The 26001-nt window shown below is 41.3% G+C and overlaps 1 protein-coding gene across 1 annotated transcript in view; it reads right to left on the reverse strand.

The window, feature by feature from the left end:
• MYH9 (myosin heavy chain 9) overlaps positions 1-26001 on the reverse strand; it is a 72616-nt gene that overhangs the window by 7546 nt on the left and 39069 nt on the right. The window contains exons 8-31 of the mRNA XM_063321789.1: positions 25371-25469; positions 24327-24470; positions 21955-22050; positions 20751-20869; positions 19507-19659; positions 17498-17671; positions 16548-16721; positions 15881-15995; positions 13319-13512; positions 12872-12993; positions 12421-12490; positions 11312-11472; positions 9680-9788; positions 8581-8712; positions 7726-7932; positions 7089-7226; positions 6462-6585; positions 5488-5659; positions 4694-4906; positions 4137-4281; positions 3408-3614; positions 2328-2432; positions 952-1104; positions 343-591 (exon numbers count right to left, since the gene is read on the reverse strand). Coding sequence (XP_063177859.1) covers positions 343-591; positions 952-1104; positions 2328-2432; positions 3408-3614; positions 4137-4281; positions 4694-4906; positions 5488-5659; positions 6462-6585; positions 7089-7226; positions 7726-7932; positions 8581-8712; positions 9680-9788; positions 11312-11472; positions 12421-12490; positions 12872-12993; positions 13319-13512; positions 15881-15995; positions 16548-16721; positions 17498-17671; positions 19507-19659; positions 20751-20869; positions 21955-22050; positions 24327-24470; positions 25371-25469 — 3575 coding nt within the window. The remainder of the gene's footprint in view (positions 1-342; positions 592-951; positions 1105-2327; positions 2433-3407; positions 3615-4136; positions 4282-4693; positions 4907-5487; positions 5660-6461; positions 6586-7088; positions 7227-7725; positions 7933-8580; positions 8713-9679; positions 9789-11311; positions 11473-12420; positions 12491-12871; positions 12994-13318; positions 13513-15880; positions 15996-16547; positions 16722-17497; positions 17672-19506; positions 19660-20750; positions 20870-21954; positions 22051-24326; positions 24471-25370; positions 25470-26001) is intronic.

A 26001-nucleotide genomic window follows, 5' to 3' on the forward strand; every position in this document is an offset into this window, starting at 1 on the left:
GAAGCATGCCATCCCACCTTTAGTAACTGTTATGACCCCAAATGAACAAACTTCTGATTTCCTAGGCCTCCAACCTATTATTTCCAACTTTCTCTCAAAGATGATCTGCAAACACCACTTTGAACTTGATCTTGTTATTCCTTTGGGAAAAGGAGCATTGCTAAACTTCTTACATATGGAACAAAATTAATTTACTTCTATGAAAGCTCATTTCTCCAATCTACATGCTATGCCTTAGTTCAGAAATAAATATGCATTCTCCAAGCAGCATTGCTTAGATATTCTTAAGGCAGATCTGTCAATAAGATGCACCTACTGAATGCCCAATGACTGAAGTCATACCTGATCAAACTTCTTCTGCTTCTTCTCTAGGTTGGAAACAATCTGCCGCTGATGATCCAGGTCTACAGTGAGGTCATCCAGCTCTTGCTGCAGGCGGGTCTTCGTTTTTTCCAGCTTGTCATATGCAGCTGTCTTCTCCTCATAACGCTGGCTCAAGCCCTCCAAGTCCTTCTGCAGCTTCTTCCTGGCCTCCTCTGCTGTCTCCAGGCAGCCCAGACCATCATCCATCTTCTTCTTCGCATCTATTGCCTGAAGGACAGAAAAGATCGCATGTGAAGCCATGCCACAAATAATGCTATCTGTAGTTTACTGGCACCAGAAGTTGAAGAAATAAGTCTGCTCATTTCTGAAGGTATTACTTCCCCCTCAAATAATACTGTATGACTGAATTACCAGAGGAATTCCTGGATAGAAATCTACAAGTTGTCTGTATGATTATCAAAGACCTCTTCATTTCCTCTCTCCCCCAAGTCAGCAGGATCACCCTTTCCCAGGAAAGATGCTGTTACTAGAAGTCAATTCTGCATTTACATTTCACCTCCTTCAAGACAGACCTGCGCTTATGCGTCCTCTCACAAGTCCTTAGTTTATGGGATGTGGACTCCATACCTGTTGCTGAAGAACAGAGATCTGTTTCTCCAGGTTTCTCTTTGCTTCCTCCTCTTCTTCCAATTGCTCTTTCAAACTGTTCTTCTCATCCTCCATTTGCTTCAGCTTAGTGCTGAGGCTGAGTTTTAGGCGAGTCTCCTCCTGCAGCAGCTCCTATAAAGCAAACGCCCCGGTGGAATTCAGCACTGCTCCTTGGCTTTAAAGGCTAACAATCCTCACCCACTCTCTCCAGAAGGAGTACTTTTGAAGTTGAGTTTAAACATGCAACTTATTTCACAGATAAGACAACCAAAGACAGAATTTAAATAATTGTCTTCCAGTGAGTCAGTACAGAAACAAAATATTCAGAAGGGTCCTATTCTCTTGTACGCTCTAATGATTGAAGTATACTACTTCACTACACAAGCCATCCACAGTCCTTTCTGGAGTCCTCCGAATAACACACAAAGCATTAAAACTTTTCCCAACAACAGTGTGACTGTACTCTGCTGCATGACACATGCATGACTGCACGAATATCAATACTGATATTCAAGTATCAAAGAAACAGACAAAAGGCTAAAGTGATTTAGCATGGTTAAAAATGCTGGTCTTATCAGAAATGTAAGACACTGGTCATTTACCAACAACGCTTGTTGACTTATGCTGCCCGTGCTTGAGTTGAAGGATCTTGTAGAGACTAGTAAGACCAGTCTTCAAACCAGTGCATAATTTTTTGTATTGGGCACTATCTTTGAGTCTGTTTTTCAAAAAGAGCAATAAGTAGACAGAACTGTTCAAGGCTACTTAGTATCTGAAGCGCGTTCTTCCTTTCCCTTCCAACTTGGTACTCCATGCTTTACCAAAAGAGCTATATTCTATTAACAGTAAATGGTTGTTTTATCCCAAAGTATAAGAATCAGCATGATTTTTTTCCTGAAAAAAATACCAATTTTTTTTAATAAATCACTTCCCCGACATTCACTAGGAAATAAATTTTTCTGCTTAACTTCACAAATTTACCAGAAATCACACACACACAACCCCTGTCAAATACTGAACATGAAGATCTCAAACAAGAAACTAGATTTCCAGTGCAGTTCTAACATTAAAGAGCTCTCAAGCAGAAGAGTGATACGGGAGGACTTCTAAACCTAAGACAGGGAAAGTTACATATGGTCCACATACTGAGGAAACGGAAGGAAGATAAACAGCTTGTTTCTGTAGAAATGCTCTCAATACCATGCAATATAACCCCTTAGCAAAAAACAGACCAAATCCTTTGAAGTGTTGTATATCCAGTAATTAATGGTGTCCAGAGTGATTTCTCACTTTAAGAATTTGCGACGGACACTGGCTGCACCACACACGGATGCCTTGGCTTCCAAAGCTCTCACCTGTGTATCCTGAAGCTGTGATTCCAGAGCAGAGAAGTCCTTTGCTAATTTGATTGATTTGCTGTCAGATTGGTTCAAAAGACCTGTGACATTGTCCAACTCGACCTGAAGGAGAGATCAGAGTTTCAGTTATTAAATGCATCAGCAAAAACAAAGCGAGAAAGAGATGAGCAGCTACGAGACCCAAAAGTGAAAGCTAAGGCACCTCTTAAAAGTAAGGTATGTGTATAATCTCTCAGGGGAACGAATACATCATTTCCAAAGTCCCAGGGACGAAATACGACAAGTCAAAGAGAGATTTTTACTTGGGATTACCTCTGTTGCAACAGCTTCCCCGTTTTGGTTGTTTGGAGTTTTTTTTAAGGCCTAGATGAGATTTTAGACAGCCTGGCAAGAATTTTAAAAGCTTCTATTAAACTAACTCTATTTTGTGGTATCTGCTTCAGGACTGTATCTAGAGTCTCAAAAATGACATTTTTGCACCCCAAAAGGTAGTGCACACACCGTCACTGCTCAACTTTTAATGACAACCCTCCATAAAGAAGGCGGCAGAAGACAATGCTCCGTGTGAATCAAAGGGATTTGTTGTTCCCTTAAAGAAATGAGGGGAAAACCCTAAATTTCCACATCACCCTTGAACCACACCTCATCACCATCAACCATATTACAAAGACTCAAGACACTGGCTTTCAAATAAGTTGCACAATCATCTGTTCGTGCCAGTCTAGGTTCGCAAGCAGCTGAATGTTTACAGAACTGTTCTGTACAAACTGTTGCATGCTGAAGGGGAGCAGACACGCTTTAAGGCTTACAAAACTCAAATGGCAACTGGTTAGTTACCTCACTTTCTCAGGGCTGCTCGTGAAAAGAGACATCAATCCAAATGTCCTGCCCTGGCAATGAGTTAAGGAGTTTGCATAGTCCTTGGGAAGCAAACTATGGATTTGCTTTTTGTAGGAACTTTATCCTCAGGAGGAACGACATTTTTGAACTAGCTATGTGGTAGTACTTACTATCCTCCAGCCTTTTCTCTCTAGCTTTGGGCTGAATCAGAAGCTAAGGAAAATTCATACCACTCACCTGCAATTTGTTAACCCTCTCAGCCAGTTCGGTCTTCACTCTTTCGCCTTCTGTAAATTTCACCTGCAGTTCTTGGAGCTGAGCATCTACTTTTTTCCGCTTGTGCTCAGCATCCCCTTTGCCTTGCAGAAGAACCTTCACCTCATTGGACAGTTCAGCCTTCTCACTTTCCAGAGCTTGCTTTGCTTTTTCAAGGTTTGCTTTCACCTAAAGAGGAAAAATAAAACCAGCAAAATCCCTCAGACTTTAGATCAGGCAGGTTCCTTCCACGGAGTATATATTTCAGCCCAGCAGGCAAGCTACTGTTGTGCGTTTAGTGGCTAAGTTGTAGGCTTCTTACTCAAAAAAAACCCCAATTTTAACAGCCTGACACAGAGAAGCAGGACATAATCTAACAATCAGAGGAGACAGCAATATAGGGGATAGTCTTGCACCATCAGATTTTCAAGTTAAACACTGTGCAAGTCAACAAGTGCTAGCAGTGAAAAGAATGTCTTGTATGCAGTATAACGTGCCTGATGGGAATAAAGAATGAATTCAACTACGTAAAACAACTTCATATATGCTTCATAGTGAAAAGCGATCTAGCACGGTAGGAAGAGTACACATGTGAGAAGCCTAGTATCATGAACACTTCATGTTCTTCTGCAGCTTTAAGACATAGTCATAGAGCAGCTATAATTTCAGGGAGGCTGACTGCTTTGGCCTTGTGTTTTCTGTTCCACGTACCCGTTTGGTTTGCTCTAACTGTTCTGCCAGCTCTTCAATAGCTTGTGAATGCTTCTGCCTCATCTCTTGGATTTGAGCTTCATGAGTCTTTGCCTCATCTTCAAGGGTCTTCTTCAAAACCGTTACTTCTTGTTCTCTCTTTGACCTGCAAAATTCACAGTTTCCATTTAGATGCCAAGGAGAGAATGAAACAGATGTGTATATCCGCCAACAGCATCTCTAATGCAGAAAAATGCCAAGGTCTGTTTGGCCCTACAAACTATAAAGACACTTGTAGAAGCTAAAACTTAGCACTGCACCCTTCTTAAGTGCAAGCTGTCAGCATTACTTTCAGCCTAAGAAGTAGCAGCCTGAAAGTAGGAATGTTTCAGGGGTATCACTAACGCTATGTTTAGGGAGCAAATTAAGTTTCTTACATCAGGTGAGGTAATGCGCTTTTGACTACAGCTTGCACACTGTGCAAGACAAAGACTTGCTTTGGTAAGAGATGGGATGTGGCAACATTTCTTTAAAAAGTCAAAACCAAAAACGACAACACAGCCACATGTTGGAGTTACCTGAGTTCTTGCTGAGCAGCTGTAGAATCTAGCGTGTCTTCTAGCTCTGTTTTCAATGCTTCCAGCTCTTCTCCCAGATCCCGCTTCTGTTTTTCAGCTTTATTCCTGAATGCTCTCTCAGACTCCAGGTCTTCCTGCAGCTCAGTGATCTGGGATTCAAGCTCCCTGATCTTTTTCAGGGCCATGTTCTTCTGAGCTGCCTCTTCTTCCACCCTGTGTTCAACATAGGTTTCTGGTCAGAGCCAGATTTAAACTGTATGTAAATTAAAACCACCTGTCCTACCAAGAATAACCAAGGAAAAAAGCTGGTGCTCAACAGCTCTACAGTATTACATTCAAACTTTGATCCATATATCATCTACAAATTCTATTTCCCAATACTTGAGAGAGCACGATTGCTTACCTTAAAGAAGGGGACAGAGAGAGACTGACAACAGAAGAAAGCAGAAGAGAAAGCACCATTTTACATCGTAAATTGGACGCTTTACTGAATAGATGAATATAGCAACTACAACAGAGACACTGTGTTGCCACTACTTTTTAACCCCCTCTGAAATCTTACTGCTCCAGTGAAATGTGTGCAGCGCACGTTACACTCATAGTCTAGCTCCATACAGAGAATGTGTCAGTGAGCAGCAGCCAAAGAACTCTGGTGCCGAGGACATGGATCTTAACAGTCCACAGGCTGGAATACAACAGCCACAGAAACCATTCAGTCCCTATTCCAAAGTGACACGAGACAAGAAATACTTCCCAACCTGGTAGTCCCTGAACCCCACAGGTCAGGTTCTCACCTAGCTAAGGCTGCCTGCAGCTCCTCTTCCTTCTTGGCCAGCTGCATTTTGAGTTCTGCAATCTGAGCCTGCAGCTCAGCAATCTGGTCATGCAGATCACTGGAGTCTCCTTCAAGCTTTCGACGAGTCTTTTCCAATTCTTGCCTCTGCTTTTCTTCACGTCGCAGACGTTCTGATGGAGATGAGGATACATTAAGTTACATGGATGAGACATACTCAGAGAATGTTGTACAAGCAGAGAAAACAAAGCTATTTAAGCAACAGTTTCTTTCCTAATAATACAATTGTCCAAACTGTAACTGGAGTGCATTATTCTGTCAGGACTTATACGTGCAACTGCCCCCATATTTTGCCCTCAAAACATATCTGGGCAATTTCCCTTTCCCTCATCTTACAGTCAAACCTCCTTCCCCTCTTTCACTGTAATAAACAATGCCAGCACAACGCCAGTCTCTCCCAACACCCACACCACACAGACATAAGCACTCATTAAGTGATGCTGAACACAAGGTCTGCTCTCCCTTTACTGAAGCTAAATAAGCTGGCTCCTGCTGTGTTAACCCAGGCAGTCTCCAGATGAAGTGCCTCTAGCCTGAACGCTGAAGAACTTGTGCAAACAAGGTATCAGAAAGAGCACTAACCCTGACAGATTGGTGCTGCTGGAAGTAGAAAAGTGAAGACACTTCCACAGCAGGAGAAGAAAGAGAACCAGCCTCTCTTCTCCATTGGCCTGCTGCACTGGAGAGGATTTTTATTTAGATCAAGGGCTCAGCTGACAAGGCACATAACCTTCAGCCAGCAACTGAACAGCTCTATCAAACCGATCAATAGCACACACACTATAGACTAATTTTTAACCCCTCAGAAACTGGAGAGGACTAAATTTTAACACGAAACCACCGAAAACTAAACAGGCAAATCCTTTGCAGAATCCGCCTTAAAAAAAAAAAAAACCCAAACAAAACTAAAACCACCTTCAAGGTCTGTGATCATGGCCTCATGCTTATTCTTGAGTTTGGCTAAACTCTTAGATTTCTCCTCTTCCTCTGTCAGGTTTGTTGTAAATTCAGACATTCTGTCTTCCAACAGTTTCTTTTCCTGCAGAATTGAGAAGGCAGTGTCAAAGTAGTTGCTGGAATTACAGGAACTTTTTCCCCAGAGTTGACTGTCCTTAAAGATGTCACTGTCACAAGTGCCTACTCCTGCTACAAGGAAACTTGGAACGAAAGAAATCCCTTCTGGATTACAAATAGTATTCAAATAAATGAGTACTTAAAGATTTGTATTTGATCGCCCTTTCAAAGCTGAAAGGGAAGTCTGTTTATGAAATAACTTGATACTGTTTGGCATAACAATGTATCAGAAAACGTTTGCTCGTGGATCGTTACTTAGTCAAGGCTATTTAAATGTCATGCAATACTGACTTGTAAAGAATACAGGCAGGCAGCTAATTTCAAAAATTCAGGTCAGGCTTGTCAAAGACACGACTGAATTAATTCATAAGTTTCCCAGTAATATGGGAAAGGTCAACCTTTAGTGGGTGGCTCCAGGAGAAACACCTGTGCATCTTTAGATTGCATAAAAAGTTGCAGGAGTCTTACCTTAGCCAATTTGAGATTTTGATCTTCCAGAACCATCACATCTTCTTCCAGTTTCTTCAATTTGGCTTCTGTGGTCACTTTTTCTAGCTGCAACTTCTGCCTTGCACTTTCCTCTTCTTCAAGCTGCTCCTCTAGTTCCTTCACAACACCCACAGAAAAGCAAGGCATTTGTCAGTGCTGCTCACTAACCAATGTAGCTATACTAGAACTTAGAAGGTTTCTTTACCTTTCTTTCAAGGTATTGTTAGTACTTTCCAGAAGTGACATCTCTGCCATGACTTAATGCAACATACTGCATTCTACAAACAAGTTTTTGTAGCAGAACTATGCTATTTTGCAGAGAAGAATGCTACCATTGCTAAAACACCTGGCTTAAGCAAAGACTTCTCTAACTATTTGACAAGTGGCCATCACTTTCATCTTCAAGAATGGAACAGCTCATTCCAGATGACTGACTGAATGCCTCAGGCTCAGCACCAGAATCGCTGTGTTCTATTGCTATTTCCACAGATAGATTTTTCTACGCTGTCTTTTCTTTGTTCTTTCTCTCCTGCTTCCCCACAAGCTGAGGCAAAAGAACCACACTAACCCTTACTATCCTCTTTACTGACAAGAGACGGCATTCCTAAGGTATTACCTGGATGTTCTGCTGCATTTTCTTCTTTTCAGCCTGCAGATGTTGACACCGTTCCTCCTCTTCCTCCACCCTTGCTTCCAGGTCATGACATATCTCCTCCAGCTCTTGTTTCTTGGCTGTCAGGCGGGCTCTTATCTCCTCAGCTTCAGCACAGAGCTCAGTTTCTGCTTGCAACTGTTCCTGCAGCTGCATCTTCTCTGCCATTAGCTACATTGGACACAAAGCGAGAAATAAGACAAGCTCCCATCTACCAAAGCACTTAGCAATCTGTGTTAAGTGATCCTGTGTTCCACAGTTACAGTCTTCATCATTGCAGCAGTCTCCAGCTGCTAATCAAAACCTAAATATCAAAGCATAGTTTTAAAGTGTTTCTTCTCCTTCACAAACTGTGCACTGCAACCATCTATTATGCTAGCCTTAACAAATTTCTCAAGACCACATCCATTTGAAATAAGGAGATTGTCTAGTTTTTTCCTTGGAAAAGTAACACAAATAATTATCTGCCCTACAGAAAAGCAATCCTGCTGCCACCTTCTGTATTCCAAACAAGAAGGATTCCATTAATGAAGAGGGTGAATTCAACCAGCTTGCTATAATACTCAGCCAAAGGAGACTTTTCTTCATAGAACAGCTATAGAAGGGCAATAGGTGGTCACTGTACAAAATGACCTGCTAGAGGAACTGAGCTGGGAAGAAGGGCAAAGGAAATTGAACAAGATGGCAGCCAAGTCACGTATTTCAACAAGGTGGAATCCTGCAGCTTTTCCATCAGACCAAGAAAGCAAAGGAGGAGTTCTCAAGCAGTTGGCCAGGTAGAGAGAGAATGACTTTTACACATGAGATTTGCAAACTCACTTGGGCCTGGAAGGTCTCCATCTCACTCAGTCTGTTTTCTGCAGCTAGCTGCTTCTCCTTGACCTTTATTAGTTCTTCTTCTTTGGCCATCATCTCCTCTTCCTGTCTGCTTACTTGCAGAAGGGGCTTCACCTGAAAAGGAAACCAAAGGAATGAGATGTATATGGAACAAGGAAAACACGAAGAAATGCTCTTGGACTTGATAAGCACTGAATAAAACAATATTTTAGATAACTACCATATTTGAAGGACTGACCATTTGTTTTGTTGTGAACACCAGGAAGATCATAGAGGACTAGATATCACCTACCCTGCCAATAAACCACTTTCTGCCTACCCATCTTTTATTCCAGGATGGGATGCATCAGGAAAGGGCTGGGTAAATTCCAGACCCTCAAGGGCTAAGTAGTAATAGCAGGAGAATAAAAAAGTTGCCATACAGTGGTGAAATTCACAGGTAGGTCAACGTAAACAAAATCAAACAACACCCATCTCTGTGCTCCCCTGTCAAAAACCCTTAGAAGTCATTTAATAGGAAAGAGAAGAAAAGGTTAACTCTGCTTTCGACTCTTATTTAGCTGCAAAGTCTCACGGATAAAAAGCAAGAAATCCCATGCATTTAGAAAAGAGAGCATGTCTTCATGTGTTCATTGTCTTTATAAAGGTAAAATATCTACAAGTCTAACATCAAGATCAGATCTCAGTGCTTTTCCTTTGCTCTTACCATCCTGGAAAAAAAAGATGGCAAGCTATCCCCGTATTAGCATTTTTTGTCTAGCTAAATTGACTAGCCACGCAGAAAGTGACTCTTTGAAGTACCATACCACCAAAGCAAGTGATCCTCTTACTCTTCTTAGGCATAAAGCATTAAAAGATTATTTCCGCTTTTCCACAATATTACTTGCATATAGCTTTGCACTTGGTTTATGCAGGCATACTGCATAGCTATAAAACGTGCTATGATATTCTCTGCCTAGATGAATCAAGGTCTAGTTGCAAGCCAGCCCAATTGTAACGGAAGTAGGTTTTGTGCCCTGGTTCAACCTGAGAAGCTGAAATTGCAACCAAACTGTCAAAATTGCAAAGGGAAAAACATTACCTTGGTGAACAATCTCCACCATTGCCAGTTCCGCAGTTTCAAATAGGCAGCACAGTTCCTCTGAAGCACTTTCATGGCTGTCAATTGCTGCTGGCGCTTGGCAAAGGCTCTGCAAGGTAAGTGGAGGTCAGACAAAGGAACCACCACGGCATGCAATTCTCTCCACCAAGGCTTTCCTAGATACCTCTACATTTTTACTTCAGAAGGTTCTCTCCTGAAAACCCAGCAAAATTTCCAGTTAACTTCCTCTATCTTTTAAAGGTTTTGTTTTGTTTTTTTCCTCAGGTAAGAGGGGTTATCCTTTCCTTTATTCAATTTCCTATTTAATAGAGTTCTTCCCCGATGTCTTCTAATCTGAAAAGCCTCACTATTTTCAATTCAAAAAAGGGAGATCTGAAACAGAGGTGTGTTTTCCTGTCAAGCTGACAGATACTACTGTTGTTTTTAGAACTGTATCATTTGCAGTCGTACCAAATAGCTCAAGAGAAATCCTACACCTTCTGCATCAGTACTGTACTAAGAGCTTTTCATTTTCACATTTGCAGTTTGCAGCTCTTCTGTCAAAAACTTTGCTTCCTGTATAGTATTTCCTATAGAGAGGAACAGACTTTACTGCTCTGGTAGTATGTGGGATATCAGCACACTGAGTTTCTTGCAGGTGCCAAAAGCCTGGCGTTACAGAGATCAGAAAACCCTAAAAAAACCATCAACTGTTACATACAATAAATAAATCATGGCCTTTCTGATAAAAAAGTAATTTTTAGTCAGCTTTTTTTGAAGATAAACTTGTACCTGAATGGGAGAAATACGCATGTTTATAGAATCATAGAATCATTCAGGTTGGAAAAGACCCTTGGGATGATCGAGTCCAACCATCAACTCCACTCTACAAAGTTCTCCCTTACACCATATCCCTTAACACCTCATCTAAATGAGTCTTAAACACATTCAGGGATGGTGACTCCACCACCTCCCTGGGCAGCCTATTCCAGTGTCTAACTACTCTTTCTGTGAAGAATTTTTTTCCCAACGTCCAGCCTAAACCGACCCTGCTGCAGCTTGAACCCATTCCCTCTTGTTCTATCGCTAAGGACCTGTGAGAAGAGACCAGCACCAACCTCTCTACAATGTCCTTTCAAGTAGTCGTAGAGAGTGATGAGGTCTCCCCTCAGTCTCCTCTTCCTCAAACTAAACGGTCCCAGCTCCCTCAATCGTCCCTCATGAGATTTATTCTCCAGGCCCTTCACCAGCGTCATTGCCCTCCTCTGCACTCGCTCCAGCACCTTGATATCTCTCTCACATTGAGGTGCCCAGAACTGGACACAATACTCAAGGTGTGGCCTCACCAGTGCTGAGTACAGGGAGACAATCACCTCCCTACTTCTGCTGGTCACACTATTTCTAATACAAGCCAGGATGACATTGGCTTCCTTGGCCACCTGGGCACGCTGCTGGCTCATGTTCAGCCGCTTGTCAATTAGAACCCCCAGGTCCTTTTCTGCCAGGCAGCTCTCCAGCCACACTTCCCCAAGCCTGTAGCGATGCATGGGGTTGTTGTGGCCCAAGTGCAGGACCCGGCACTTGGCCTTGTCGAAGCACATTATGATGTACTTTACAAAATATGGTCCTTACTTTCTGGCCAGGTAGCCTCTGCAGCATGCTTGGAAGCCAATAATGACATCTGTGATCTTCAGGTCTCTCTCTTCTTCAAGATGAGCAAGGACTCCAGCTCTGAAAAACACTTTGCTCTGTCCAATTCGATAAAGGTTGGAATCCAGCTCCAATGCTTTGATCTGAAATGAGAGAGAGAAGAATTCATCTCCTGCAAAGACTGCTTCATGTGAAACATCACAAAACATATTTGTGTCTCATGGCTGTAAGATACCCCTTCCCTACAACTGAGCCACTCAGGCCAACCGAAGTTGCTAGCTCCCAATAAAATCCTGTCCCAATTAGAGGAGTTGGAGCTCAGCCAAGAACAGCATGAAATGGAGGTAACCAGAGACAGAAAATACGATAGAAAGCATTGTTTAACAACACCACATCAAGTACCCAAAACTACAAGGACATTGTGAGGAACATATGCCTAGTCCCAAGAGCCCTCTTCCTTTCCTAAAGGAAACACATCTGTTGATCCTTCCTGTTTATTTTTTCCCAGTCCTAATTGTGTTCAGAAAAAGGCACCCCAACCAACTTTGTCCTCCTTTAAAGGATTTACTGTCAACTCTTATACTAGGTTAAGAGAAATAAGGTACACTCCTTTAAGACAAAAAAAGGAATCCCTTACAGCCAAATTCAATTCAGTCTCCCCTTGCCTTCAAGCTACAGAGCCAAAGCTTTCCCTTTGAAGCAGAAATTAATTGGAGCCTTCACTGAAAGCATTTGTCTTCAGCGGGCCATTACAAAAACTTTGTTGAAGCTCATACTTTAAGCATGTGCTAAAGATAACATTAATGCTTCTAAGCATTTTGATTCCATGAATACTGCTGGCATATCAAAGTGTATGCATCTGTGGAAAAAAAGATCCTCTTTGCCTAGGATTATTGAACCTCATGCTAGTCAAAAGCCTCCATCTGTGAAGCCAAGAGACAGCTTTCTGCACCCTCCTTCTCTCAGTCAAAACATTTTACTTTGGAATTTTCGTCTGTGAGTACAAGATGTATTTAACATGCACAACTCGTATTTCCATACCACACCCATGAAGTTTATTTTATTCAAGTGGAGTTTCTAGGATGTCTTACCATCAGCACACAAGCCTGCTTTCCATCCATAAATCCTTTGGGAATTGCATTTGGAGTTAAGATTTCATATCTGAAAAGGAGAAAGCACTAGACTAGTTACACAAGAATATTTGAAAACAACAACAAAAATCAGTAATGCATTCCTATGGCATCATGAGTTGGACATCTTATGGTCTTGTTAGAAGAAAAAAATTGCATCTTTATACAACAGAATATGAAGCAGCAGTCCTAGATGGGGTCCTCTACACCTCACCTTAACTACTCGCTTACTAGAGAAGTCAAAGACGCTTTTGGGAGGCTTTGCGCCAGGGAGTACCAAGGGACAGATGTTCTCTGTTGCTGCCTTTGAAAACAGTGGCAATCTAGTTGCAATAAAATACTTCAATTTTTGCACTTATGTCTTAACTTTGCCAGGGCAAAGACTGCTTCAGATTCTTTTCTAGGCCCTTACCTTTGTCTGAATTCCTGGAACACAACTCTGTTGGGGAAACCTTGACGACAAATACGGATTCCCTCTAGCACTCCATTACAGCGAAGCTGGTCGAGGACCAAGTGGGGATCTAGTTTTCCAGCCTAGTGAGGAAAAAGCATATTTTATAATACCACAAAGCTTTTGTAAAAGAGGCTTACCCCCTTGCCTCCCCCTCTGTTTTGTAAAGCAGCCAGTTCTCTCTTTTCCAGTTAGAAGCAATTGAAAATGCAATTTAAGAATGGCAAAGATCAGTCTCTAAATTTGTGGTAAGTATACAGTTATTTAGGATGACCATAGAAAGATACCCTGAGAAAGCAGGACCTCTTTATGATCTCTGCAAAACCTGACAAAGGATAGCAATCCAGCCACATGACCCCAGAAGCCCATGTAAGACTGCATGGGCTGTACTGTTATAACTGTCCTTACCTTTTTCTCATGGTTGGGGATAATACAACGGACGAAGTTGGGGTTGGTGTTCCTCAGGGTAGCCATCAGTTTAGCCAGCTGTTCTTTATAGAGCTGTCCCACTGTTCGGAACATACCCTTCCTGGTTTTAAAGGCCCCTGGCAATGCTGTGTCTGACATACCAGCTACCTGATCCAGCCCAACAATGCGGTCAACTAGAGAAAGCGTAAGAGAGAATGTTAAAATTCTGCCACAAACAAAGGAAGCATTGTAACGTACAAAGAACATCTGGGTAGAACGGGATAAATGAGAGGAGCTGCAGGATCCTTTTTGCTTCATCTCTACACAGATGTTGACTCCTGTAGAGAATTTGTGCAGGGATAGGAGCAGGAAGGAAAGAAAAGCAACAGCTCACTACAGGAAGTTTGAGTGATGGAGTCAAACTTACTCCCAAACATATTCTACTGATGCTCTGTATGACAGCTCTGAAACAGCAATCTAGAAGTGAGTTTCAGATGCTTCTACTTGCTTAGGTTACAATGAAAAACAACAAAACAAGAGTTCTAGCTGCTAGCCCAGCAGAGTCAACTATTAGTTAACTCTGACCCAGAAGGCACCACAGTTAGAGGAAAAGGTCTAGCTTCATTCTTGCATTACAGGCAGAACTGCCGTGACCGGTGATCAGAAAAGCCGTATCTACTTGTAAACTGAGCAAACATGGTAAAAGGCATGGTAAAAGGCATGACAGAAACCAAACCTCAAGATACCACTATTTGAATTATTTTTAGAGTACAAGTATTCTATGACAGAGACATGAACAATACCACCTGGAGAAAGTCAGAACTCCCTGCCCCAACAGTTTCTCCACTATGCCACAGTGACATCCAAGCACTGACAAAGCTATCACCTTGACGGGTAGACTCCACAGATCCTTTTTTTCAATAGAAGCCAGCTAGATCTGAGAGTAGCAGGGGCAAGAAGAAACTAAAGCATTATTTTTTCCCCATTGCTCTTCTACATGGAGATAAAAATTCACCCACGCAACCAAAACCAACTGTATCACTATAAATTTCTAACACCCCCAGTAAATTTTTATTAAGGGCTTCAAGCTACTACTTCACTTTATCTTTAGTGATTGGCTGATGCCTACACTCAGGCTGCCAGTCTTCATTGCAGAAATTACATCAACTTTAAACCAAACAAAACCAACCCAAATTGTTAAGAGAAACCCCTACAAAATAAGAAACAAGAAAGGATACTCTGATTTACAGATAATAATAGTTCAGAACTGCTCACTTCTAGAGTGGCTGTTAGAATAGGGTCAAGGTTGTCTTATCAGAAAGAAAAGAAGGTTATGTTACTAGATGACATCACAGGGAAATCCACAGAAGAGTGTCCCAGATTGCGGCTGGAACAATCCTCTTAAAAATCTTGAGCCCTACAATCTACATCAAGATAGCAAAAAGGACAGTCCCTTGCAACAGAAGATCCAGCTAAGAACAATAACTGAGAACTGATCAGCTGTGGTTCAGTTGACATTTCAAGTCCAAAAGGAGTGTCACACAGCAAAGGCCTTGTTAGGCACAAGTTGCTGATGGCCATTTTTCATGCAGTACGTGTTCCTTTGCCAAACTAACTTTCTTTTAAATGATCATCAGTTGAAGTCAAATCCCAATGCTAGAATCAATGTTAAACTGGATTTCAGTTTAAACACAGTCTCGGAAATCTTCCAAATCTTGCAAGAAATAGACTTGCTAACTCTATGTTCAAACAGTTGACAGGGATTTGCTTTTAGCTGTTCCTATGCAAGTCTTGCAAGAGCAACCTTTAGCACCTGAATACGTCCATATTTTTTCTTGTATCCACTTGCAAGGTGAGAGTCTCGCTTTTGTTTTAAAATCCGTGAGGAGCTACTAGCACAAAGCAGAGGAAATGAACAAGAAAGACAAGCAGGTATGGCAAAGGGACAAAGAGAAGTTAACGGAAGCATTTCTTGCATGGCTCTAGGATGCATTACACACATGACACGACAGCTGGGTTTCTCAGTCACCTGGTTCTAGATGAAGAATAGGAAAGTGTTGATAGAAATAGGCTCTCTGAACGTTCTGCATCTCTGCAACAGACAGAGACGTCAAAGAAAACCCACCACAGAAAGTGACAGCAACAGTAAGACTCAAAAGCAGATAAACCCAGAGAAGATAGAGTAAAATACTGAACAACACCGCAGAAAGAACACACTAGTTGCAGGACTGAAAACATAGATTCAACCTCATTTTGCAGCTATGCAAGCTGCTGGGACATAATGGTGCATTCGTATTTTCTCCTGGCATTCTTGGTTGAGAAACAATTGCTATATAGGCAGCAAGATTAACGTAAGTTGATGCAAGTGAAACTTTCTCTTGAGTTACAGTGGACTTTCAATGCAATACCATGATCTAAGCAAAGGATGTTCCAGATAATGCTCATCTTGGTGGCTTAGTCTTCAGGGAAAAAAGCAACACAGCTCTTCAGACTTTTGATGATTAAACAATGTCTTCCACATAAAACAAGAGAAAATAAGTGAGATTAAGTTTAATTACATACCATCTTTCCACAGCTCAGACACAAACTTATCCGATGACTGGTGGAGAAGAGTAGCAATGTTATCGTTCAGCGGATCCATGTTCTTCATCAGCCATTCATCTGCTTTATAATCCACCTGGAGAAGAGAAACACGTCAAGAAACTTGGGGGGGATTTTCTGCAGCACAAGATGCAACAAGATCCTGCAGTCTATAAAAGTAGCACTGAGGTTTGCACAATCAACAACAGATTACCTAATCATTCTTGGATTTGCCATCTAAGCAAGCATACCTATAAACTTCAAACCCTAATGCGCAGCAGAATGTTCTGTTCTGTCAGTAAAGGGAATGAATTTGCAATGTTAGTTTGCACCACCCAGACCGTGACGCAAAAAACAACTGCATCATTTCTGCTGATGAAGTCTCGAATGCAAGGTTTCTGAGAAGTACCTCCAATCTCACCAAGTCACAGTCTGACATGTCTTCAACTATATATATATATAATTGACTTGCAGGCAAATCCCCTTAGGCCCTGTAAGGTCCACAGCAATGGAACAACTTCATGAAATCTTCCACTGGTTTCCCATAGGCAGCCATTTTGGTAAGTAGCCTTTTCTAAGAAGCAGTGGTTATGCATTAGAAAATACAGCAGACATTCCAGTGTTCACATTTTAGCTATTAATTCTTTACCTTGCCAGCATAATGTATGATACAGAAGTCAGCTTTGTCTTTCAGCTGTTTTGGCTTCTGAAATTTCGGGTGGGTGCCTTGTTCTTGTACAACTTTTTCCACAAAGCTTTTGTCTGTTGCTTTTGGGAACCAGCACTCTTCATCCAGCAGGGCCAGTATACCAGGAGGCCCAGCCTTAAAGATGGGAAACATCAAAACATCATTAAATACATGACTACACCAATAATTAACACCTTTAGATGGCTAGGAAAAAAAAAAAGGGTACCTAAGCCTGATCCCCATCACATTCACTGTTGTGTGGTATCAGTTCAACTACTTCAATAATAATAGAAATTGTTAACAGTTCTTCAAAATCCTCATCTGAATTCTGAACATTTTTATGAGACAGTCTCTTCCATGACATTTGTCTAGGTTGTTTTATGTGGAAAAAAATAAATATTGAACACTATCGCACTGTTCTCCAAATATCCAGGTGCCTAAATGCAGAAGACCATAGCACAACATTTGAGAAACTCGTCCTTACTATTGGAACATCTACTAGAAATTTAAAGATTTCCGAGTTTCATTAGACCAGAATAAAAGCAACAAAGATTCACAGCTTCTCATCACACTTATAGTTAAGTAAGGAAATTCACACTACTTATGGTACACCACACATACATCTAGCACCATGCAGATCTACACAAATGAAGACAACTTTCTGAGAAGAAAAAGTGGCTGACTAGATCTATTTTCACACAATATTTCCTATGAAACTAACAGATTTACTGGCGACATACTTTCAGACAAAGACGAAACTGTTTACTTGTGCTTCTAAGTATACCACAGTGTCAGCAGAGGACTACAAAAGCAAGAGAGCTAGTGTCCAGTCTAAAGGTAAAGGTTATGCACTCAATGACAAAATTAGTGCAGCCATTTCTGGCTGCTCGACATTTGAACAACAAGCTTACCGGCTTCTCTATGAGGTCAATGCACGGCTGCAGATCCAGGCCAAAGTCAATGAAATTCCACTCTATGCCCTCCCTCTGGTACTCCTCTTGCTCCAAAATGAACATGGTGTGGTTAAAGAGCTGCTGCAACTTTTCATTTGTGTAGTTAATACACAACTGCTCAAAGGAGTTCAGCTAATGAAGAAAAAGGTAGAAACACGTTTGAACAGTTGCTTTTGAAAACACACCTACTATTCTCTTAGCACAAAAGCTCACATTTATATTTCAGGAATTTAGCTAGTGTTCTGTGTGGGGTGGACAGCCCTTTGTCAATAACCCCATTTGCTTATGAACTGCCTTTCCTGTAACGTGCCACTGCATCACTGCTGCAATACCTAGGGATTTTCATACACACTGTTCCTGAGACTTTGCCAAAGAACGTTTAAGTTGTAAACAGCAGAAGAATTACTGCAGCTAGTTAACCCGGGAACAGAAAAGATTCTGGTTTTCTCACAAACTCAGAGCTGGCAGTTCCTCTTCACAGGAAGAAGAAGCAACAGAAGCTTGAAGACTAATTCCTAAAAGTATGTGGACTGGAAAGTCCCCTCTTAACCCTCATATATAAAATCAGAGCAAAAGTGAGTGAAATTTCTTCAACACCTCCAGATTTCTTCAAACCGTAAGGACAAGGTTAATAACCAAGGGTGCATTTTCATGTTAGACCACACTAAATGTAATGCAGCTGCTGAAGAGAACTGTCCTGTTTTACTTCCTCCATGTTTCCTAACCATGTATTTCCACTCCCCTCATTTTCATGAGATCCAGCAACCATGAAACCAAAGGTAGACTTGGTCAGAGGAGGGGGGGAGGTGGGAGAGTGGGAATAAAAATGAAAATCAACTTTTCAGTGGCTTAGTTTTCCATTTCATGAATAAGTTCGTCCAATTCACCCTGCAGCTGCACATGAGCTAGATCCAGCATAACACAGGTTGATAGGAGCTGCCTGCCTGGGATAACAGGGATGGCAGGATAGTTCTTTTCTGATGGCAGCCTGTGGTTACTTCAGACTAAGTATAATGCAAAGCCACACTCTAAAATTGTCATTTCATAGACATAATGCTTTGGCCTAACAGTTCACTGCCACCTATAGCGGAAGCTCCCACTTCCCCTCTTTTCCATCTCTCCCTCAACTTTTTTTCAGCTCTTCCTCTCCTACATTTATCTTGCATCAGTTTTTATGCTCAGATTCCCCTTTGCAGACTGATTCAATTATAGAACACCCTAAGAAAATATTTTCTGCAGTGCAAGAGGTGAACGGTGCAAGCAGTTGCAGCTAGGTGCAGCAAAGGGGAAAAGGAGCAAGTTCACCCCTTTTCTGCATCAAGGAGCTGTTAAATCAGTTTAGCTGTATGTGAAACCACGCTTCTGATCCCCAATTTTCAAGCTTCTTGCAGAAGGGAGCATACAAAGGTCAGAATATATGTTGGTGCTGATTTGGTCTACCGTGTCTTTGTCTTTTCCAAAACTTATCAGGAAGCAGAGGAAACCATTTCTGACAATTTTCAATGATGCCAACAGGTTTCAGTGGACCATCCTTTAAATGTTTTGGTACAGATTAACGGGAGATAAAATTTTAAGTTAGGTGGTGTTCCATAACTCTACGTGACATTTTTAAAGACTTTTTTGCAGGTTAGCAAACTCTTAAGCTGTGAGCTATAAACAAACAAGGAAACTTGGAACTGTGAAATTAAAATAATTCTGATGAACGTGCCTGAAAGGATGCAAGTAGCAGAATACATAGCAATGAGATAAAACACTTGCAGAATACATAAAATACTAAAGAATGAACCACTTAGGTTATTTAATAACGTATCTGACAGTTCACATCAGCAGTGATCTTGAATAACAAATGTGGAATACACATCCTTTCCAAAAGTGTATTATTCTTGTCCAGTTTTAAAGTGATTTCCTTTAGTGGTCTTTGCTCCATGGTAAACTGTGCTGAGTGCAAGAACCTGACTTCTTCTTACCTCAAAAATCTCAAAGCCAGCAATGTCAAGGATTCCAATGAAGGACGCACCCTGTCGCTTGGTCTTATCCAGTGCCTTGTTGATACGCATAACCAGCCACCGGAACATACGTTCATAAGTGGCTTTAGCCAGCGCTTCAATGGCAAAGTCAGCCTAAATAGAAAAAAGACAAAGATCAGGAGTTGTATTACAATCCAAAGGAAGGCATAGATTACACAGTTTCAGTATCTAATGGCCAACTGTAGTCTGAGATTTTTCTCTCCACCACCAAACTCGTTGAACAAGGCTCGCTTGAAAGGTTATTCCCAATAAAAAGCAGATGGCACAGCGATACTCCATAAACGAGAAAGAATAATTTGCCTTACTAAATTAGTGTGTAAAAGCCAAATTTCAGGATCCTGCCTGTTGGAGAAACCAATGTCTGGTATTCAAGAAGGAAAAGTATGCCCAGCTATCTCTAAAGACTATAGTAACGTAGCATGTTTCATAGGCCCAAAGAAAACCATTTAAAGTCTTTTGTAATTTAGGACTTGTGAAGCCAAATCCCCTCCCACCACTGTCCTACCTGTGACTGACACAAAAATACTACGCACAGTAAGAAATTAAATATCAAAATGGAAAGGCAGCCTGTGATTATTTCTAGACTTCACTCTCTCCCCAGTCCCTTTCATGTTATGGGGGCATGTTTATTTACACTGAGAATAAGGATGTGTTCATAAAGAAGCCCTGCAGTGAGTAAACACAGGAGCTTTGCACCATTCCGGAGGCCACTAGCTCCTAGGGTCAGATTTCATTTACAGCACAACTCAATTCAAGAATGTTACAAAATTTACAATCGGTTTTAAGGGCGTGCAGCAAATTCTTCCACCATAGTAGCTGACCTACTCAAAATCAGTGCTTTCCAAATTACAGCGACTTGAAAGTGTCATCCTTGCATACAGCAATGAAGGAACTTACTCCCTTGGGACAGACAGTCACCAAAATTAGAGGAGTTGCATTCTCTCTTTTTTTTTTTCCCCCGATGACAAAACGTGCTGCATGGGCAGGGTGATTTCTATCCTTATACAGATCAGGTGAGCAAATACTAGGAACAATATGTATGCTACATTATTCAAGTATGGTTGCCACACATCGCAGCCATAAAGATGCTTCTTAAACGCTACAGAAACCTCTAGCATATTTGTTAGCTTTGCGGCAGCAAGATTAAAGACTAAAGTACTCATTGATTTTTAGAGAATGCATACCTGCTCTTTAGTCTGAGCTTTCTGGACATAATCTCGCCCAACTTTGATGCGAGGAGTCAGGATACCTCTAGTGAAATCAGTCACATTGATACCCAAAAGGTGAGACACTTTCTGAGCAGCTAAAGACGGTAAGAGGAAACAACAAAGAGATTAATGTTCTTTTGTTTTTCTCACAGAAAGCAAGAGAAAAAGAAAAACATTCCTGCAACTGCCTTCCCAAGACAGTAATGAAACAGCTTATAAAAAACGTGAAATGAAGAACTGGTTAATGAGACAAAGAAAGTTATCTTCAAAACTGAAAAATCCCCAGAAAATTCAGGCAACCCATACTACAGGTTACTGAGTTTCTCCAGAAGTCACAAGAGTAAACTTGAAGCAACACTCTCATACTGCTAAATCATAAGATGGAAGCTTTAGAAAATTCATAGTCTGTAATAAATTTAAAGATGCGTCAAGTAACAGACTTCTTAATCTAGCTAAACGTTCTGCCTTCGTCTACTGATTAGTCTTTGAGGTAACTCTGTATTTCAGATTCAAGATCCAAAAGCCAAATGGTTTACTCTACTCCCCAAAATGCTGTTTAGAGCATATTTTCCATAATAATAATAGCCAACAATATAAACACTTAAAGATAAATTAGCAACCTCTCATATTTCTTCAGTACATCTATAATGAAAGTCTATGAGCTAAGTCTTCCAACAGATAGCCTTCTATCATGGTACTGTTTACACACGCAACAATAAGCAGCGCAATTAAAATACGTACAGGTACTTTATATCTACCACAGAACCATCCACCTTACTCCTACAGTTACAAATCTACCTACAAAGTCAGTAAAGAACACTCCTTAAAGTCTGATAATATAGGTTTATAGCAATCATTCCTAGCTTGGTTAAAATACACACACGCTACGTATTCCAGTAGAGTAATTCTTTTCATCTGGTCATCACGTGTACTTCCTGCCTAGCCCTGTCACAAGAACAGTGCCACATTCCTGCCCATGGGTGGCTGCAAACCCACGCCTGGCAAAACTGTGTGTATTTGTAAGAATGAGCATGTCAGCTCCTTTGACAAATAATTCACCTTAGAGAAAAACAGGACTCCAGCATTCTCTACATACTGCAATACATTCTTCTACTTGCAAGAACTTCCTGTAGGCTTTTTTCTGCATTTTTCTTTGGGGTGGGAAGAGGAGATTGGTTACCTGTATTGTCTGGCATAGAGGCTTGGTCTGTATTACGCTCCTTCTTGAAGACTATGTTGCCAAGTTGAAGAACACCTGAGATAACCTTCAGCAGACCTTTTAAAGTAATAATAATAGCTTAGTGTCAGACACTACCAAAAGCCCCAATATGACCCAGTTACCTTTCCCGATATGGTTAAGAGGCCCTTCTCAACATCCCATACATCTTTCTGGAATTTGGCAAAAAACACCACAGATAATTCCTCTACATGATTCCCATTCAGGACATAGGACTTCCCCTGTCCCTCCTATGCAAGACTATGCAGCCTGGAAATTCACCCATTCTCAAAATCACTATGGTAAAGTGGGAGACAGGTTTGAGGGTAATGTGCCATCCTACATCATCTATACTTTTTTCATAAAATGTTTGTTCTCTGTTAGAGGACCAAATTTCACTATTTTCCTCAATGACTACTGTTAAACAGGAAAGAGACAGTTACTAAGAGTACAAACCAATTAAGAGAAGGAAGATTTTGTTCCTCTAACCACGTGTCACTTTCAGCTCCCTGACCAAGGTCTGTAGTCCATACAGACATAAATTCTAATGTATGAAGGGCAGCAGGATGTGGGTGAAAGTGGCTGTACCATAACTATTACTAATTACATGCTGAAGCACCCCACCCATTGCTAATGATATAGTCATACTCTTCAAATGGTGCAAGTCACAAAAGCAGCATCAGATGCTAGAACAGGAGACATTTTTCAATGCCATAGCATCAATCCAATTTTCATCATCTATCAATCAAAGCTTATTGCATAACAGCTTCTAGTTGCCTTGAGCAAAGTAAACTGCCAGTCACTTGCAAAGAGGATCTTGTACCAAAGATTATTCTGTCCCCTAATTTCTACTTGTTACAGAAACATTTGTTTTAAAACAATATCCTTTTGATAGCAGAGCGAACAAAGGCTCTATATATGCTACACCAGGACTAACAGAAAAGAAACATATACGTTCCTAGCAGCATGTTATGAAATACAGTGGTTTGACAGTTGAATCTAGAGTCCTGACACTTGGACAGACAGCTTATTTTGATGTCTCATAAGTGAGAATAGTTAGTGTTTAGACTTTACATCAAAACTAAATAAGCCTACCATCCAGACAGCTACTGTATGTACTATTCTTCTAAGATTTGTGTAAGGATCACAAATGTACCTCTCAATATGAAGAGCAAGTGCGAAACACTAAAGCTATCTTTGCCGTAGTGGCTGTAACCAATAGCTCATCTATCTGACAGCAAAGACATGCCCTAGTGCATACACTGAAAACTCCAAGTCAAAAAACTGGGCATAGCAGGACATCCTGACAATAAATTAGGCTGCCAGTTCTTTTATTCAGTTTAGGCAAATTTCCCTTCACCTTCATACAGCAGTTTCAGTCTCGGATGATTCAGGATATCAAGAAGTGTATTAAACTGCGGGTAACGACAGTGTGGATTTACAGCACACTGGACTGTTAAGAGCAATAGTTAAGGCACTGGTACATACTCCCTACAGCCACAAGAGCTGCAGCCTCCAGCAGAGGAGGTGGTGACCTCAAACCACCGCAGATGCTTGCTTCAGTGTAGAGAAAAAACAGTCCTAGCTTCAGAAGCCCTTATACATTTAGACACTGAGATTTTGCAGAACACTGGATCCCAAACAGCAAGGCAGATCATGAATGAGACAGCACAGAGCTCTGGTGAATAGATATCACTGCAGTTTGTGTTAGCTGTGTGCAATTCTAGCTTCGCTGTCATGGTACTGTGCTCCCAGAATCAGACAATATTAATTTCTGATCAGCAGTTCAGTGTTAAGCTGGAAAGAAAGGCACTACGGCCAGGCTATTCTCAAAGTACTAATCCAGCAGTGGTTGGATTAGATAGTTTAAAGCCACTGCTTAGGGATAGAGGGAGCACACAGGCCATGCATTGCAGAAGCGAACGAGGGGATTCTTGTATCTTGGATGTGTTATTTATAAACTGGATATACAGCCCTCAGATTGGGAACAAAAACAGCAAGCAACAGCGTGTTTTTGTTAGCTGCTTGTCTTCTAACCTTAACTGTATAAACTGAAACTGTGCTGCTAGATCCTGATGTGGGTCACTCCAAAGACACTGAAGTTTGTTACTTGTCCAGTGTTCGCCTGGGGGGCGTGAAGGAGGGGGGCAGGCGGGGGTGGACATCAGACAAAACAAAACCAACAAAAAACCCAAACAAACAATCAAAGAACCCCAGAAAAAAAAACAACAACAAAAAAAAACAAAAAACCCCCAACAAACCCACAACTCAAGAGAGATATGATCTGTTCCCTCTTTCATTTCCTTGCATTTTCAAGCCCTTCACAGGATTCATACCTATCTGCTCCTCATCTGGGATGCCCATGATCTTCATTGCCTCCATGGTCTCCTGAAACATATCTTTGTCTTGCTGACCCGGGATTGTAACATGCCCATTGGAAAGGAAGCGATATTTGTTGTAAGGCTCCAGCAGCAGATCAGCTTAGGAAAGAATTGAGAGAGAAGTTACTATGCCTTCCCCCTGCTCTTCCCTACCCCCCCCCCTTTTTTTTTTTTTTTGAATAGACAGCAAGCTACTACTGAGATCAAATTTCTGACTTGCATGTGCTAGCAGGTGCTGGATGCACCTGGGATTAAGCCCAGTTTTACTGCAGACTAAACATTTAACGTATTTTAGATAAAACTGGAGTTTTTCTGCCTTATTTCTTTCTATTCCCTCTTCTGGACTACTCCGTTAAAGCAGTGTCAATCATCATTATGCCCTAAATCCATAAAAAGCAGGGATTAACTTGAAAGTAAATTTGCCTTTAATTTCAGACACCTCATTTGTTTCAAGTCAGGTGAAAGAAAGTTAATATATAGCTCCTGAAACAGTAGCAAATATGAGGACAGTCCTCTCCTGTCGTTCCTTCAGGTCAATTTGCAGCTATTGCACAACATAGACCCTGATTACTAGGCTGAGCTAGGTGCACTAGGATCCTAGACTTAAAGAGCTGCTTAGGTGCCAGTAGCTTTGCTCCATTCAGTTAAATGCTGAGCACATCACAGTAGGACCATTCCTGCACTAGAAGAGTTTACATCATGCCAGACGAGACTAAACAGGGGACAGGGATTTAGATAAGGAAGGGTGTAGAGTCATTGCTGGCAAGGAGACAAGTGCAGGAAGGAACGAGAGAAGCAAGTTTTCAGGAACTGAGAAGTGTGCAGGGGGAGGGCAGCGGAATGTATGACTGTAGGAAAGAAGTGGAGGAGGGGTGACCATATCTAACAGGCAGAGCCCAGAAACTATGAAGGAACTAGTCCTAGCCCACAAGTGTTTTGGACCCTCTGTCATTGTGATGAGGGAATACCATGACTACAAAAAAAAAAAATCATACTTACTCTTCAAATGCTCGCCTGCCCCAGATAGCAGGTAGTAAAAGATGTGGAAGGTTCTTTCCTCTTTAGCTTGACGAATTGCACGTGACTTCTCCAGCAGATCTTCAGAGAGTCAAGGCATATGGCAGGACATACAAATCACTTCCTATTTTGTGGCAGGAGAAAAACCTCACACTACCTGATGTTCTCCTCATGCCAACTAACAGGGGTATTGATTTAGCAATCATTATCAGTCAACAACACAATGAGTTTCTGGTGTCAGTTCTGACAGCCTCTGAATGATGGCTATGATAAGAGAGACTTAACTGATAAAATAAATAGCAGAAAAACAGCGGCCATCCATCCCTACTTGCCTTGGACAAAAGTGAGAATGGCTTATGAAATTCCAAAGCTATTTATCTTGCCACAGTTTATCCTTCCATTTCAGCTTCCTAAGATTAAAATTCACTCATTCAGAAAAAGATTTCCACCACGATCAAAAAGGTCACAAAATACTATATGAAGAAACAGGAGACTACAACAGTAATCTCGCTAGCATAAACTTAAGTGCTTCATACCACTTTCTGACAAACAAAGTGAGTTGTGAAGAAACTGCTAGGTAGGATTATTGCCACCTCTGTAGCCTTTAACTTCT

This window comes from Chroicocephalus ridibundus, chromosome 1, assembly GCF_963924245.1.
Source record: "Chroicocephalus ridibundus chromosome 1, bChrRid1.1, whole genome shotgun sequence".
Lineage (NCBI taxonomy): Eukaryota > Metazoa > Chordata > Aves > Charadriiformes > Laridae > Chroicocephalus > Chroicocephalus ridibundus.